Source organism: Coregonus clupeaformis, unplaced genomic scaffold (assembly GCF_020615455.1).
Source record: "Coregonus clupeaformis isolate EN_2021a unplaced genomic scaffold, ASM2061545v1 scaf0289, whole genome shotgun sequence".
NCBI classification, from domain to species: Eukaryota; Metazoa; Chordata; class Actinopteri; order Salmoniformes; family Salmonidae; genus Coregonus; species Coregonus clupeaformis.
In genome coordinates, this window is record NW_025533744.1 from 163,725 (window position 1) to 177,174 (window position 13,450).

A 13,450-nucleotide genomic window follows, 5' to 3' on the forward strand; every position below is an offset into this window, starting at 1 on the left:
TGATCCTGTCTGGCAGAAGGCTCTGGCTGATCCTGTCTGGCAGAAGGCTCTGGCTGATCCTGTCTGGCGGAAGGCTCTGGCTGATCCTGTCTGGCGGAAGGCTCTAGCGGCTCCGGTCTGGCGGACGGCTCTGATGGCTCATGGCAGACGGGCGGCTTTGCAGGCTTTGGGCAGACGGGCAGTTCAGGCCCCGTTGGGCAGACGGCAGACTCTGGCCGTCTGAGGCGCATCGTAGGCCTGGTGCGTGGTGCCGGAACAGGAGGTACCGGGCTGAGGACACGCATCTCAGGGCTAGTGCGGGGAGAAGCAACAGGGCATGCTGGACCCTGGGGACGCACCGTAGGCCTGATGCGTGGTGCCGGAACTGGAGGTACCGGGCTGAGGACACGCATCTCAGGGCTAGTGCGGGAAGCAGCAACAGGGCATGCTTGGCCCTGGGGGACGCACCGTAGGCCTGATGCGTGGTGCCGGAACTGGAGGTACCGGGCTGAGGACACGCATCTCAGGGCTAGTGCGGGGAGTCGGAACAGGGCATGCTGGACCCTGGGGACTCCCATAACGCCTAGTGCGGGGAGCCGGAACAGGGCATGCTGGACCCTGGGGACTCACCTCACGCCTAGTGCGGAGAGCAGGAACAGGCCGGGCGGGGCTGGCGACGCGCACCGTATCCCTGGTGCGAGTGGCCGGAACAGGCCGGGCCGGGCTGGCGGCGCACCGTATCCCTGGTGCGTGGAGTAGGAACAGGCCGGGCTGGGCTGGCGGGCGCACCGTATCCCTGGTGCGTGGAGTAGGAACAGGCCGGGCTGGGCTGGCGGCGCACCGTATCCCTGGTGCGTGGAGTAGGAACAGGCCGGGCTGAGCTGGCGACGCGCACCGCATACTTGGTGCGTATGGCAGGAACAGGCCGAACCGGGCTGGCGACGCGCACCTTACACTTAGTGCGAGGGACCGGAACAGGCCGTACCGTCACGGGAACACACACTACTGGCTGCACCTCGGGACTAGGAACGGGCCGGACCGAACTGGTTACACACCCCAGTACCTCACGCCGTGCCTCAACACCTTCCTTCCCTGCTTTACCCAGTAGCCCCCCTTGACCTGGTAGCCCACTGAATCCGTCCCTTCTCTGCCTCCGTCAGCCCCCTTAACCTGGCAGCCCTCTGACTCTGCCTTGTGGCAGCCTCCTGCTGCTCCGTCGCCCAAGCCATGTGCCCCCCAAAAATTTCTTGGGGTTGCCTCTCGTCCTTCCGACGTTGGCTCTGCCGACGCCGTTGCTCCTCTCTCCGTCGCCTCTCCTCTGTTTCGCTCCATGGACGGCGATCCATGCCGTCCAGGATTTCTTCCCACGTCCAGGACCCTTTACCGTCCAACAGTTCCTCCCATGTCCAGACCCTTTGCTCCTGGACGCGCTGCTTGGTCCTTTTTTGGTGGGTTATTCTGTCACGATCGTCTGAAGGAGCGGACCAATACGCAGCGGCGTGGAGTGAACATGATGACTTTATTTAATTAAAGCAACCACGAAAAAACAACAAATGACGATACGTGAAGTCCTCTGTGACACCGACAGAACATACAACACTGGAACAATAACCCACCAAACAAAGGAGAAAACACACAGAATATATATGGCTCCCAATCAGAGATAACGAGCCGACAGCTGACACTCGTTACCTCCGATTGGGAGTCATAGACCAATCACCACTAGACACAAACAAAATGAAACTCACCCATCCCCAACACCACCAAATGAAATACACCCAAACCAATGACAATGAACAACCCTGGCTCAAATATCAAAGTCCATGGAGCCAGAGTGTCACAGATACTCTTTATTCTGCTGTGAACACCTGTGGGGGGCAGGTATATCGTTTGTAGACAGAGCCGTCTATAGTTTACTGTACTGATGAAGATGACGCTCAACGAGGACTGACATTCTGGTTAGATCAAACAAAAATGCTATAATTCTGGCATATCACCAATTCCAGAATCAAAAGAGGTATAAATAAAACATATTTCCATGAAAACTTTTAAAAAGGAAAGCTTTGGCCAACACTGTCTATTCGATGTCCAATTAGTCTGAATACTGATAAAGGAGAATGTTCCGATGTCAAAGGGATCTGGGTGTGTGGTGTGGCCTAGCTTTAGGTAGTTGGAATATTTTTGAAGGTACCGTTGCTTTCTGAGTGGAGCAGAGGGTGAAAATGAGAGCTTTACCACCAGACGAAAAATATACTACAGACATCAAAAAAGTTTCCATGACAACAAAACCTGGATGCGGAGAAAGCATGAATATCCAAATCCATGCATGCATGCATACATTATACAGTTCACTCCTCAGAAAGTCTAACATATTGAAGCGGAATATTGATTCTAAAAGATTGTATCCCAAATGTACATTGACATGCACATCTCACACCTGTGCATTCCCTTGTAAACTCAGCAAAAAAAGAAACGTCCTCTCACTGTCAACTGCGTTTATTTTCAGAAAACTTAACGTGTAAATATTTGTATGAACATAAGATTAAACAACTGAGACATAAACTGAACAAGTTCCACAGACATGTGACTAACAGAAATTGAATAATGTGTCCCTGAACAAACGGGAGGGTCAAAATCAAAAGTAACAGTCAGTATCTGGTGTGGCCACCAGCTGCATTAAGTACTGCAGTGCATCTCCTCCTCATGGACTGCACCAGATTTGCCAGTTCTTGCTGTGAGATGTTACCTCACTCTTCCACCAAGGCACCTGCAAGTTTGCGGACATTTCTGTGGGGAATGGCCCTAGCCCTCACCCTCTGATCCAACAGGTCCCAGACGTGCTCAATGGGATTGAGATCCGGGCTCTTCGCTGGCCATGACATTCCTGTCTTGCAGGAAATCACGCACAGAACGAGCAGTATGGCTGGTGGCATTGTCATGCTGGAGGGTCATGTCAGGATGAGCCTGCAGGAAGGGTACCACATGAGGGAGGAGGATGTCTTCCCTGTAACGCACAGCGTTGAGATTGCCTGCAATGACAACAAGCTCAGTCCGATGATGCTGTGACACACCGCCCCAGACCATGACGGACCCTCCACCTCCAAATCGATCCCGCTCCAGAGTACAGGCCTCGGTGTAATGCTCATTCCTTCGACGACAAAACCGCGACTCATCAGTGAAGAGCACTTTTTGCCAGTCCTGTTTGGTCCAGCGACGGTGGGTTTGTGCCCATAGGCGACGTTGTTGCCAGTGATGTCTGTTGAGGACCTGCCTTACAACAGGCCTACAAGCCCTCAGTCCAGCCTCTCTCAGCCTATTGCGGACAGTCTGAGCACTGATGGAGGGATTGTGCGTTCCTGGTGTAACTCGGGCAGTTGTTGTTACCATCCTGTACCTGTCCCGCAGGTGTGATGTTCAGATGTACCGATCCTGTGCAGGTGTTGTTACACGTGGTCTGCCACTGCGAGGACGATCAGCTGTCCATTCTGTCTCCCTGTAGCGCTGTCTTAGGCGTCTCACAGTACGGACATTGGAATTTATTGCCCTGGCCACATCTGCAGTCCTCATGCCTCCTTGCAGCATGCCTAAGGCACGTTCACGCAGATGAACAGGGACCCTGGGCATCTTTCTTTAGGTGTTTTTCAGAGTCAGTAGAAAGGCCTCTTTAGTGTCCTAAGTTTTCATAACTGTGACCTTAATTGCCTACCGTCTGTAAGGTGTTAGTGTCTTAACGACCGTTCCACAGGTGCATGTTCATTAATTGTTTATGGTTCATTGAACAAGCACGGGAAACAGTGTTTAAACCCTTTACAATGAAGATCTGTGAAGTTATTTGGATTTTTACGAATTATCTTTGAAAGACAGGGTCCTGAAAAAGGGACGTTTCTTTTTTTTTGCTGATTTTAGATCCCATGTGTCTCTCTGCCTCTTAACTCCAGTGTAAACAGTCTGAAAATGCAGTGCTGTGCAGAAAATATTGCAATAAATCAGTTAAATGGTTGTTTTTTGGGAGGAAAAAATCCCTGTTGCACGTTCATGGAAAAGCTCTAGCAAATGGATTTTAGATCTGGAGATACCTTCCTTTATTAATATAGGATAGGCCTACGGAGCTGTGAGGGGAACGGCACCTCCGTACCTTCAGGCTCTGATCAGACCCTACACCCAAACGAGGGCATTGCGTTCATCCACCTCTGGCCTGCTGGCCCCCCTACCTCTGCGGAAGCACAGTTCCTGCTCAGCCCAGTCAAAACTGTTCGCTGCTCTGGCACCCCCAATGGTGGAACAAGCTCCCTTACGACGCCAGGACAGCGGAGTCACTCACCACCTTCCGGAGACACTTGAAACCCCACCTCTTTAAGGAATACCTATGATAGGATAAAGTAATCCACCCCCCCTTTGTAAAGTGGTTATCCCACTGGCTATAAGGTGAATGCACCAATTTGTAAGTCGCTCTGGATAAGAACGTCTGCTAAATGACGTAAATGTAAATTCCTATTGCATTGTACTGTAGTGGGGAAATGAATATGATTCATGGTTCAGTACAGAGTACTGTAGGAGGAACGTATATCACATTGGCCGTCTCCCAAATTGCACCCTATTCCCTACACGGGCCCTGATGAAAAGTAGTGCACTAGACAATGAATAGGGTGCCATTTGGGACACAAATATGGTTCAGTACAGAAAAGAAGGAAAACATATAATTGAATTACTCATAGCTGTGTTCATTGACAATAACGTTTCACTAGAACAAACAGGAGAGAAAGACGTTACCAGAAACGATCGACACTTTAGGGTTATAATCATGTTTGATTTGCAATGGTCTACACCACCAGCAGCATGCTGTGACAACACACAAGGCCTTCACATCTATCCTGGGGAAAGAGATTCAATGGAGGCTATACAGCCTCTTCTGGACACTGTGTTTATTCATGTCTGAGGCTACGCAGCCTCTTCTGGACACTGTGTTTATTAATGTCTGAGGCTATGCAGCCTCTTCTGGACACTGTGTTTATTCATGTCTGAGGCTATGCAGCCTCTTCTGGACACTGTGTTTATTCATGTCTGAGGCTATGCAGCCTCTTCTGGACACTGTGTTTATTAATGTCTGAGGCTATGCAGCCTCTTCTGGACACTGTGTTTATTCATGTCTGAGGCTATTCAGCCTCTTCTGGACACTGTGTTCATTCATGCCTGTTCTCCTTTTTCTTTCCCCTTCTCCTAGCATCACAATAACGTCCACGTCCCAAATGGCACCCCATTCCCTACATAGTGCACTACTTTTGACCATAGGTCTATGGTCAAGAGTAGTGCACTATATAGGGAATAGGGTGTCATTTGGGACACAGCCTATGACTGCCAGTTGTCTAAGAGTAGATTTCTGAGATACAACAAGTATGCTCATCACCATGACAATGGTGTAAATGAAGTTAGATAATGTGTTGATTTAGCTGCAAGCCTATGTGTAAAATAGCACAATATGTAACGGCATGTGATGAACTGCAACAACACTGTATTTTGTGTTGTGATCTAGTCAGTCACATTAGGGTAGGCGCAGTCCTGATCAGACATTGGAGTAATGATGAGTCACAGTAACGTTTTGAATCGCTGTGTCGGGCCTACAGGGAAGCATCATGCTTGGGTGAATGCCTGAAGATCTAACCACCTGATCTGTTTTGTAACTTTAGTTATAGGATTTAATCATTCTATTGGGGACAGTTGATCATTCTGGTCAATTTGCATGTATTTCTAACGCGTTATCTTCTCCTGCACATTATAAATTAGCTGCAATGCTGCCAGATTGCAATATCACTTTTAGGCTACCATATTTACTTACTGCAGCGACTGGTCAGTGCTCGGTCGCCTATTATTAGAATGCGTATTACCGGTCCAATAGTAGCTGTTTATGCCCTCTAGCGGACCACAGGCAAAAATGACCCTCCTGTCACATGACGTCACACGAATTCGATCACATGATAGCCTCGAGAAAAAGAAAACAGGAAATATTTCAGCCAGCGCTTTCACTTTGGTAAGTTTTGCCACTAAATACAGTGTTTATAAAATGTTGATCTCACTATTACCAAGAGAGTTACTCATAAAAGAGTAAATTACACTAAACCTCATCGTATTTGTTGTTGAAAAATCACCACTCGTCTAACCAAACTAGCTACTCTTGTTTAGCTAGCGATGGGCTCATGCAATGCTGCCTGTCCAGGCAGAAAAGCAACCTCCTCTAGCTATGCAATTTGAAAATGTGAACGGTTGTATGTTGATTTATGTGTACATGAATAGTTAGCATGCAGTTATAGCCTGTCTGTTTGCTTCAATGTTTATTACTTTACTTACACATGAGTGGTCCTCTGTTGCTCACTTAATAATAACAATAATAATATGCCATTTAGCAGACGCTTTTATCCAAAGCGACTTACAGTCATGCGTGCATACATTTTTGTGTATGGGTCACTTGGTAGAGCATTGCAACTCCAGGATGGTGGGTTCGATTCCAGGGACCACTCATACGTTAAAAAGAATGCATGCACGCATGACTGCTTTGAACACCGACCGTGTCTTTGCGTTTTGGTACACCAGAAGTACAGTCATTTCCCATGGAACGCCGCGTTTGCCTTGCAGCATTGCGTTCTGTGTGGCGCATACGTTGGATTTATCGAACGTATGCGTCAAACTGTATGCGTCGACGGCTTGACAGAAATGGTAGCAGAAGGTGAATGTCGAACTTTTGTTGCACACATATCTAGATGATGCTGCGTACCATTTTGCGCAATGACAAGGCGTAATTGCGCAAAATGGTACGCAGCATCTTCTGGATATGTTTGCAACGAAGCAAACGCAGCGTTCCATTGGAAATTAATGTACTTCTGGTGTACCAAAAAAGCAATGTCGGTGTGATCGAGGCGTAAGTCGTTTATATATTATAACCCAATCACCCTTTTGTGTCATGGTGGTCCGACAGGGGGAGAGAAAGATGGGGTCAGCTGTCGAAAGGACGGATGAACATGTCCGAGAATACTTGATATATCGCGGTTTCACCAGCACACTGAAGCACCTAGACTCTGATATAAAAGCAGACAAGGAGAAAGGATTCAGAGTATGTATGAAACAGTGTATTTGAAGTCATTTAACCATCCAGGTATTGCAAAGCACAACAGCCGTAGCTTGGTCCCATCGTTGGCAAGACAGCACAAACAGATGTGGGACCAGGCTATAGCAGTAGCTTATAGCCTTGTCACTCTGACCGATGTAGACAGGTGAGAAGTTAGATCTTTGTATGTACACTGTATATACAAAAGTATGTGGACACCCCTTCAAATTAGTGGATTTGGCTATTTTCAGCCACACCCGTTGCTGACAGGTGTATAAAATCGAGCACACCGCCATGCAATCTCCATAGACAAACACTGGCAGTAGAATGGCCTTACTGAAGAGCTCAGTGACTTTGAACGTTGCACCTTCATAATGTCTGCCCTGGTAGAGCTGCCCCCGATCAACTGTAAGTGCAGTGATTGCGAAGTGGAAACGTCTAGGAGCAACAACGGCTCAGCCGCGAAGTGATAGGCCACACAAGCTCACAGGACTGGACCGCTGAAGCGCCTAGCGTGTACAAATCGTCTGTCCACGGTTGCAACACTCACTACCGAGTTCCAAACTGTTCGTTGGGAGCTTCATGAAATGGGTTTCCATGGCCAAGCAGCTGCACACAAGCCTAAGATCACCATGAGCAATGCCAAGCGTCGGCTGGAGTGGTGTAAAGCTCGCCACCATTGGACTCTGGAGCAGTGGAAACGTGTTCTCTGGAGTGATGAAGCACGCTTCACCATCTGGCACCATCGCCCAACATAAGTGCCCGACCTCACTAATGCTATTGTGGCTGAATGGAAGCAAGTCCCCGCAGCAATGTTCCAACATCTAGTGGAAAGCCTTCCCAGAAGAGTGGAGGCTGTTATAGCAGCAAAGGAGGGACCAACTCCATATTAATGCCCATGATTTTGGAATGAGATGTTCGAAGAGCCGGCGTCCACATACTTTTGGTCATGTAGTGTATATGTATATACCAGTGGAGGCTGCTGAGGGGAGGACTGGCTCATAATAATGTCTGGAATGGAGTCAATGGAATGGTATCAACCTCATGGAAACCACGTGTTTGATGTGTTTGACGCCATACCAATGACTCCATTCTAGCCATTATTATGAGCCGTCCTCCCTTCAGATGTCTCCACTGGTATATACAGTTGAAGTCGGAAGTTTACATACACTTAGGCTGGAGTCATTAAAACTTGTTTTTCAACCACTCCACTAATTTCTTGTTAACAAACTATAGTTTTGGCAATTCGGTTAGGACATCTACTTTGTGCATGACACAAGTAATCTTTCCAACAATTGTTTACAGACAGATTATTTCACTTATAATTCACTGTATCACAATTCTGGTGAATTTTGGCCCATTCCTCCTGACAGAGCTGGTTTAACTGATTGAAGTTTGTAGGCCTCCTTGCTCGCACACGCTTTTTCAGTTCTGCCCACAGATTTTCTACACGATTGAGGTCAGGGCTTTGTGATGGCCACTCCAATACCTCCACTTTGTTGTCCTTAAGCCATTTTGGGACAACTTTGGAAGTATGCTTGGGGTCGTTGTCCATTTGGAAGACCAATTTGCGACCAAGCTTTTAACTTCCTGACTGATGTCTTGAGATGTTGCTTCAATATATCCACATCATTTTCCTTCCTCATGATGCCATCTATTTTGTGAAGTGCACCAGTCCCTCCTGCAGCAAAGCACCCCCACAGCATGATGCTGCCACCCCCGTGCTTCACGGTTGAGATGGTGTTCTTCGGCATGCAAGCCTACCCCTTTTTCCTCCAAACATAACGATGGTCATTATGACCAAACAGTACTATTTTTGTTTCATCAGACCAGAGGACATTTCTCCAAAAAGTAAGATCTTTGTCCCCATGTGCAGTTGCAAACCGTAGTCTGGCTTTTTTTATGGCGGTTTTGGAGCAGTGGCTTCTTCCTTGCTGAGCGGCCTTTCAGGTTATGTCGATATAGGACTCGTTTTACTGTGGATATAGATACTTTTGTACCTGTTTCCTCCAGCATCTTCACAAGGTCCTTTGCTGTTGTTCTGGGATTGATTTGCACTTTTAGCACCAAATTACGTTCATCTCTAGGACACAGAACGCATCTCCTTCCTGAGCGGTATGACGGCTGTGTGGTCCCATGGTGTTTATACTTGCGTACTATTGTTTGTACAGATGAATGTGGTACCTTCAGGCATTTGGAAATTGCTCAGAAGGATGAACCAGACTTGTGGAGGTCTACCATTTGTTTTCTGAGGTCTTGGCTGATTTCCTTTGATTTTCCCATGATGTCAAGCAAAGAGGCACTGAGTTTGAAGGTAGGCCTTGAAATACATCCACAGGTACACCTCCAATTGACTCAACTGATGTCAATTAGCCTATCAGAAGCTTCTAAAGCCATGACATCATTTTCTGGAATTTTCCAAGCTGTTTAAACCCACTGGAATTGTCATACAGTGAATTATAAGTGAAATAATCTGTCTGTAAACAATTGTTGGAAAAATTACTTGTGTCATGCACAAAGTAGATGTCCTAACCGAATTTCCAAAACTATAGTTTGTTAACAAGAAATGTGTGGATTGGTTGAAAAATGAGTTTTAATGACTCCAACCTAAGTGTATGTAAACTTCCGACTTCAACTGTATTTATGAGGTACTTGTCAAAACATTTTGCTCTGTATTTTTATCCCAGGGTAAACTTTTACATTATATGAAACCTGTTCCGTTTCACTTCATGATATTAAGGTTTATTGTACCTCTGGACTATATATTTTCAGGTGGATAAGATCATTGATCAGCTTCAGCTGTTCATCCATAGCTTTGACCTGAATGGCCTGAAGGACTACTGGGGCTATCTGGACCGGAGACTGTTCTGTAGGCTAGAAGACGTCTACAGACCCACAGTCTCCAAGCTACGGACCAGTCTCTTCAGATACTACGTTGTTTACACTGTACAGGTGAATCTTCTTCTTCTTCTTCTTCTTCTTCTTCTTCTTCTTCTTCTTCTTCTTCTTCTTCTTCTTCTTCTTCTTCTTCTTCTTCTTCTTCTTCTTCTTCTTCTTCTTCTTCTTCTTCTTCTTCTTCTTCTTCTTCTTCTTCTTCTTCTTCTTCTTCTTCTTCTTCTTCTTCTTCTTCTTCTTCTTCTTCTTCTTCTTCCATTATGTGTGGATAGCCCAATGTTGTTGACTGATTATTGATATACAGCATGGCCTTTCCCTCTCTCCTCATCCCTCCTCCCTCTCTTCATCCATCCCTCCCTCCTCTCTCCCCTGTCCCTCCTTCTCTCCCTCCATCCATCCCTCCCCACCCCCCTCCCTCTCTCGCTCTCTCCTTCCAGTTAAAGAACCTAGAGAAGACCCAGGAGTTTTTCCAGCGTCAGGCTCAGGATCTGCAGGGCCAGTCGGAGTGGCGTGATTGGTTCATCCTGCCGTTTATCCCCGCCCCCGAGCAGAATCCCGTCTTCTCGCCATACTTCTCCCGTCAGTGGTCTGACACCTTCCTGGTCTCACTGCACAACTTCCTCTCTGTGCTGTTCCAGTGCATGCATATCCTTTTGTTCTGGGCAAGACTACAGTACTGACACACTATGACCACAGACACACTATGACTACAGACACACTATGACTACAGACACACTATGACTACAGACACTATGACTACAGACACTATGACTACAGACACACTATGGCTACAGACACACTATGACTACAGACACACTATGACTACGGACACACTATGACTACAGACACGCTATGACTACAGACACGCTATGACTACGGACACACTATGACCACAGACACACTATGACCACAGACACACTATGACTACAGACACACTATGACTACAGACACACTATGACTACAGACACACTATGACTACAGACACACTATGACTACGGACACGCTATGACCACGGACACGCTATGACCACAGACACGCTATGACTACAGACACACTATGACCACAGACACACTATGACTACAGACACACTATGACCACAGACACACTATGACTACAGGCACACTATGACTACAGACACACTATGACCACAGACACACTATGACCACAGACACACTATGACCACAGACACACTATGACCACAGACGCACTATGACTACAGACGCACTATGACCACAGACACACTATGACCACAGACACACTATGACTACAGACACACTATGACTACAGACACACTATGACTACAGACACACTATGACCACAGACACACTATGACCACAGACACACTATGACCACAGACACACTATGACTACAGACACTATGACTACAGACACACTATGACCACAGACACACTATGACTACAGACACACTATGACCACAGACACACTATGACTACAGACACACTATGACCACAGACACACTATGACTACAGACACTATGACTACAGACACACTATGACCACAGACACACTATGACCACAGACACACTATGACCACAGACACACTATGACTACAGACACACTATGACCACAGACACACTATGACTACAGACACTATGACTACAGACACACTATGACCACAGACACACTATGACCACAGACACACTATGACCACAGACACACTATGACTACAGACACACTATGACTACAGACACACTATGACTACAGACACAATATGACCACAGACACACTATGACTACAGACACACTATGACTACATACACTGTGACTACAGACACACTATGACCACAGACACACTATGACTACAGACACACTATGACTACAGACAATATGACTACAGACACACTATGACTACAGACACACTATGACTACAGACACACTATGACCACAGACACACTATGACTACAGACACACTATGACTACAGACAATATGACTACAGACACACTATGACTACAGACACACTATGACTACAGACACACTATGACTACAGACACACTATGACTACAGACACACTATGACCACAGACACCATGACTACAGACACACTATGACTACAGACACACTATGACTACAGACACACTATGACTACAGACACACTATGACCACAGACACACTATGACTACAGACACACTATGACTACAGACACACTATGACCACAGACACACTATGACCACAGACACACTATGACTACAGACACACTATGACTACAGACACACTATGACCACAGACACACTATGACTACAGACACACTATGACCACAGACACACTATGACCACAGACACACTATGACCACAGACACACTATGACCACAGACACACTATGACTACAGACACACTATGACCACAGACACACTATGACCACAGACACACTATGACTACAGACACACTATGACCACAGACACACTATGACCACAGACACACTATGACTACAGACACACTATGACCACAGACACACTATGACCACAGACACACTATGACTACAGACACTATGACTACATACACACTATGACCACAGACACACTATGACCACAGACACACTATGACTACAGACACACTATGACCACAGACACACTATGACTACAGACACTATGACTACAGACACACTATGACCACAGACACACTATGACAGACACACTATGACTACAGACACACTATGACCACAGACACACTATGACCACAGACACACTATGACTACAGACACTGACTACAGACACACTATGACCACAGACACACTATGACTACAGACACACTATGACCACAGACACACTATGACTACAGACACACTATGACCACAGACACACTATGACCACAGACACACTATGACTACAGACACACTATGACCACAGACACACTATGACTACAGACACTATGACTACAGACACACTATGACCACAGACACACTATGACCACAGACACACTATGACCACAGACACACTATGACCACAGACACACTATGACTACAGACACTATGACTACAGACACACTATGACCACAGACACACTATGACTACAGACACACTATGACTACAGACACACTATGACTACAGACACACTATGACTACAGACACACTATGACCACAGACACACTATGACCACAGACACACTATGACTACAGACACACTATGACTACAGACACACTATGACCACAGACACACTATGACTACGGACACACTATGACTACGGACACACTATGACTACAGACACACTATGACTACAGACACACTATGACTACAGACACACTATGACTACAGACACTATGACTACAGACACACTATGACTACAGACACACTATGACTACAGACACACTATGACCACAGACACTATGACTACAGACACACTATGACTACAGACACACTATGACCACAGACACCATGACTACAGACACACTATGACTACAGACACACTATGACTACAGACACACTATGACCACAGACACACTATGACTACAGACACACTATGACTACAGA

General features: G+C 46.6%; 1 protein-coding gene across 3 annotated transcripts in view; it reads left to right on the forward strand.

The window, feature by feature from the left end:
- Positions 1-5,934: 5,934 nt before the first annotated feature.
- Positions 5,935-13,450, forward strand: part of wdr91 (WD repeat domain 91) — a 44,517-nt gene continuing 37,001 nt past the window's right edge. For all 3 annotated transcript variants that reach the window (XM_045214631.1, XM_041872385.1, XM_045214632.1), the window contains exons 1-4: positions 5,935-6,004; positions 6,947-7,081; positions 9,848-10,027; positions 10,408-10,615. In XM_045214631.1, the coding sequence (XP_045070566.1) occupies positions 6,959-7,081; positions 9,848-10,027; positions 10,408-10,615 (511 nt within the window). In that variant the 5' untranslated portion in view covers positions 5,935-6,004; positions 6,947-6,958. The remainder of the gene's footprint in view (positions 6,005-6,946; positions 7,082-9,847; positions 10,028-10,407; positions 10,616-13,450) is intronic.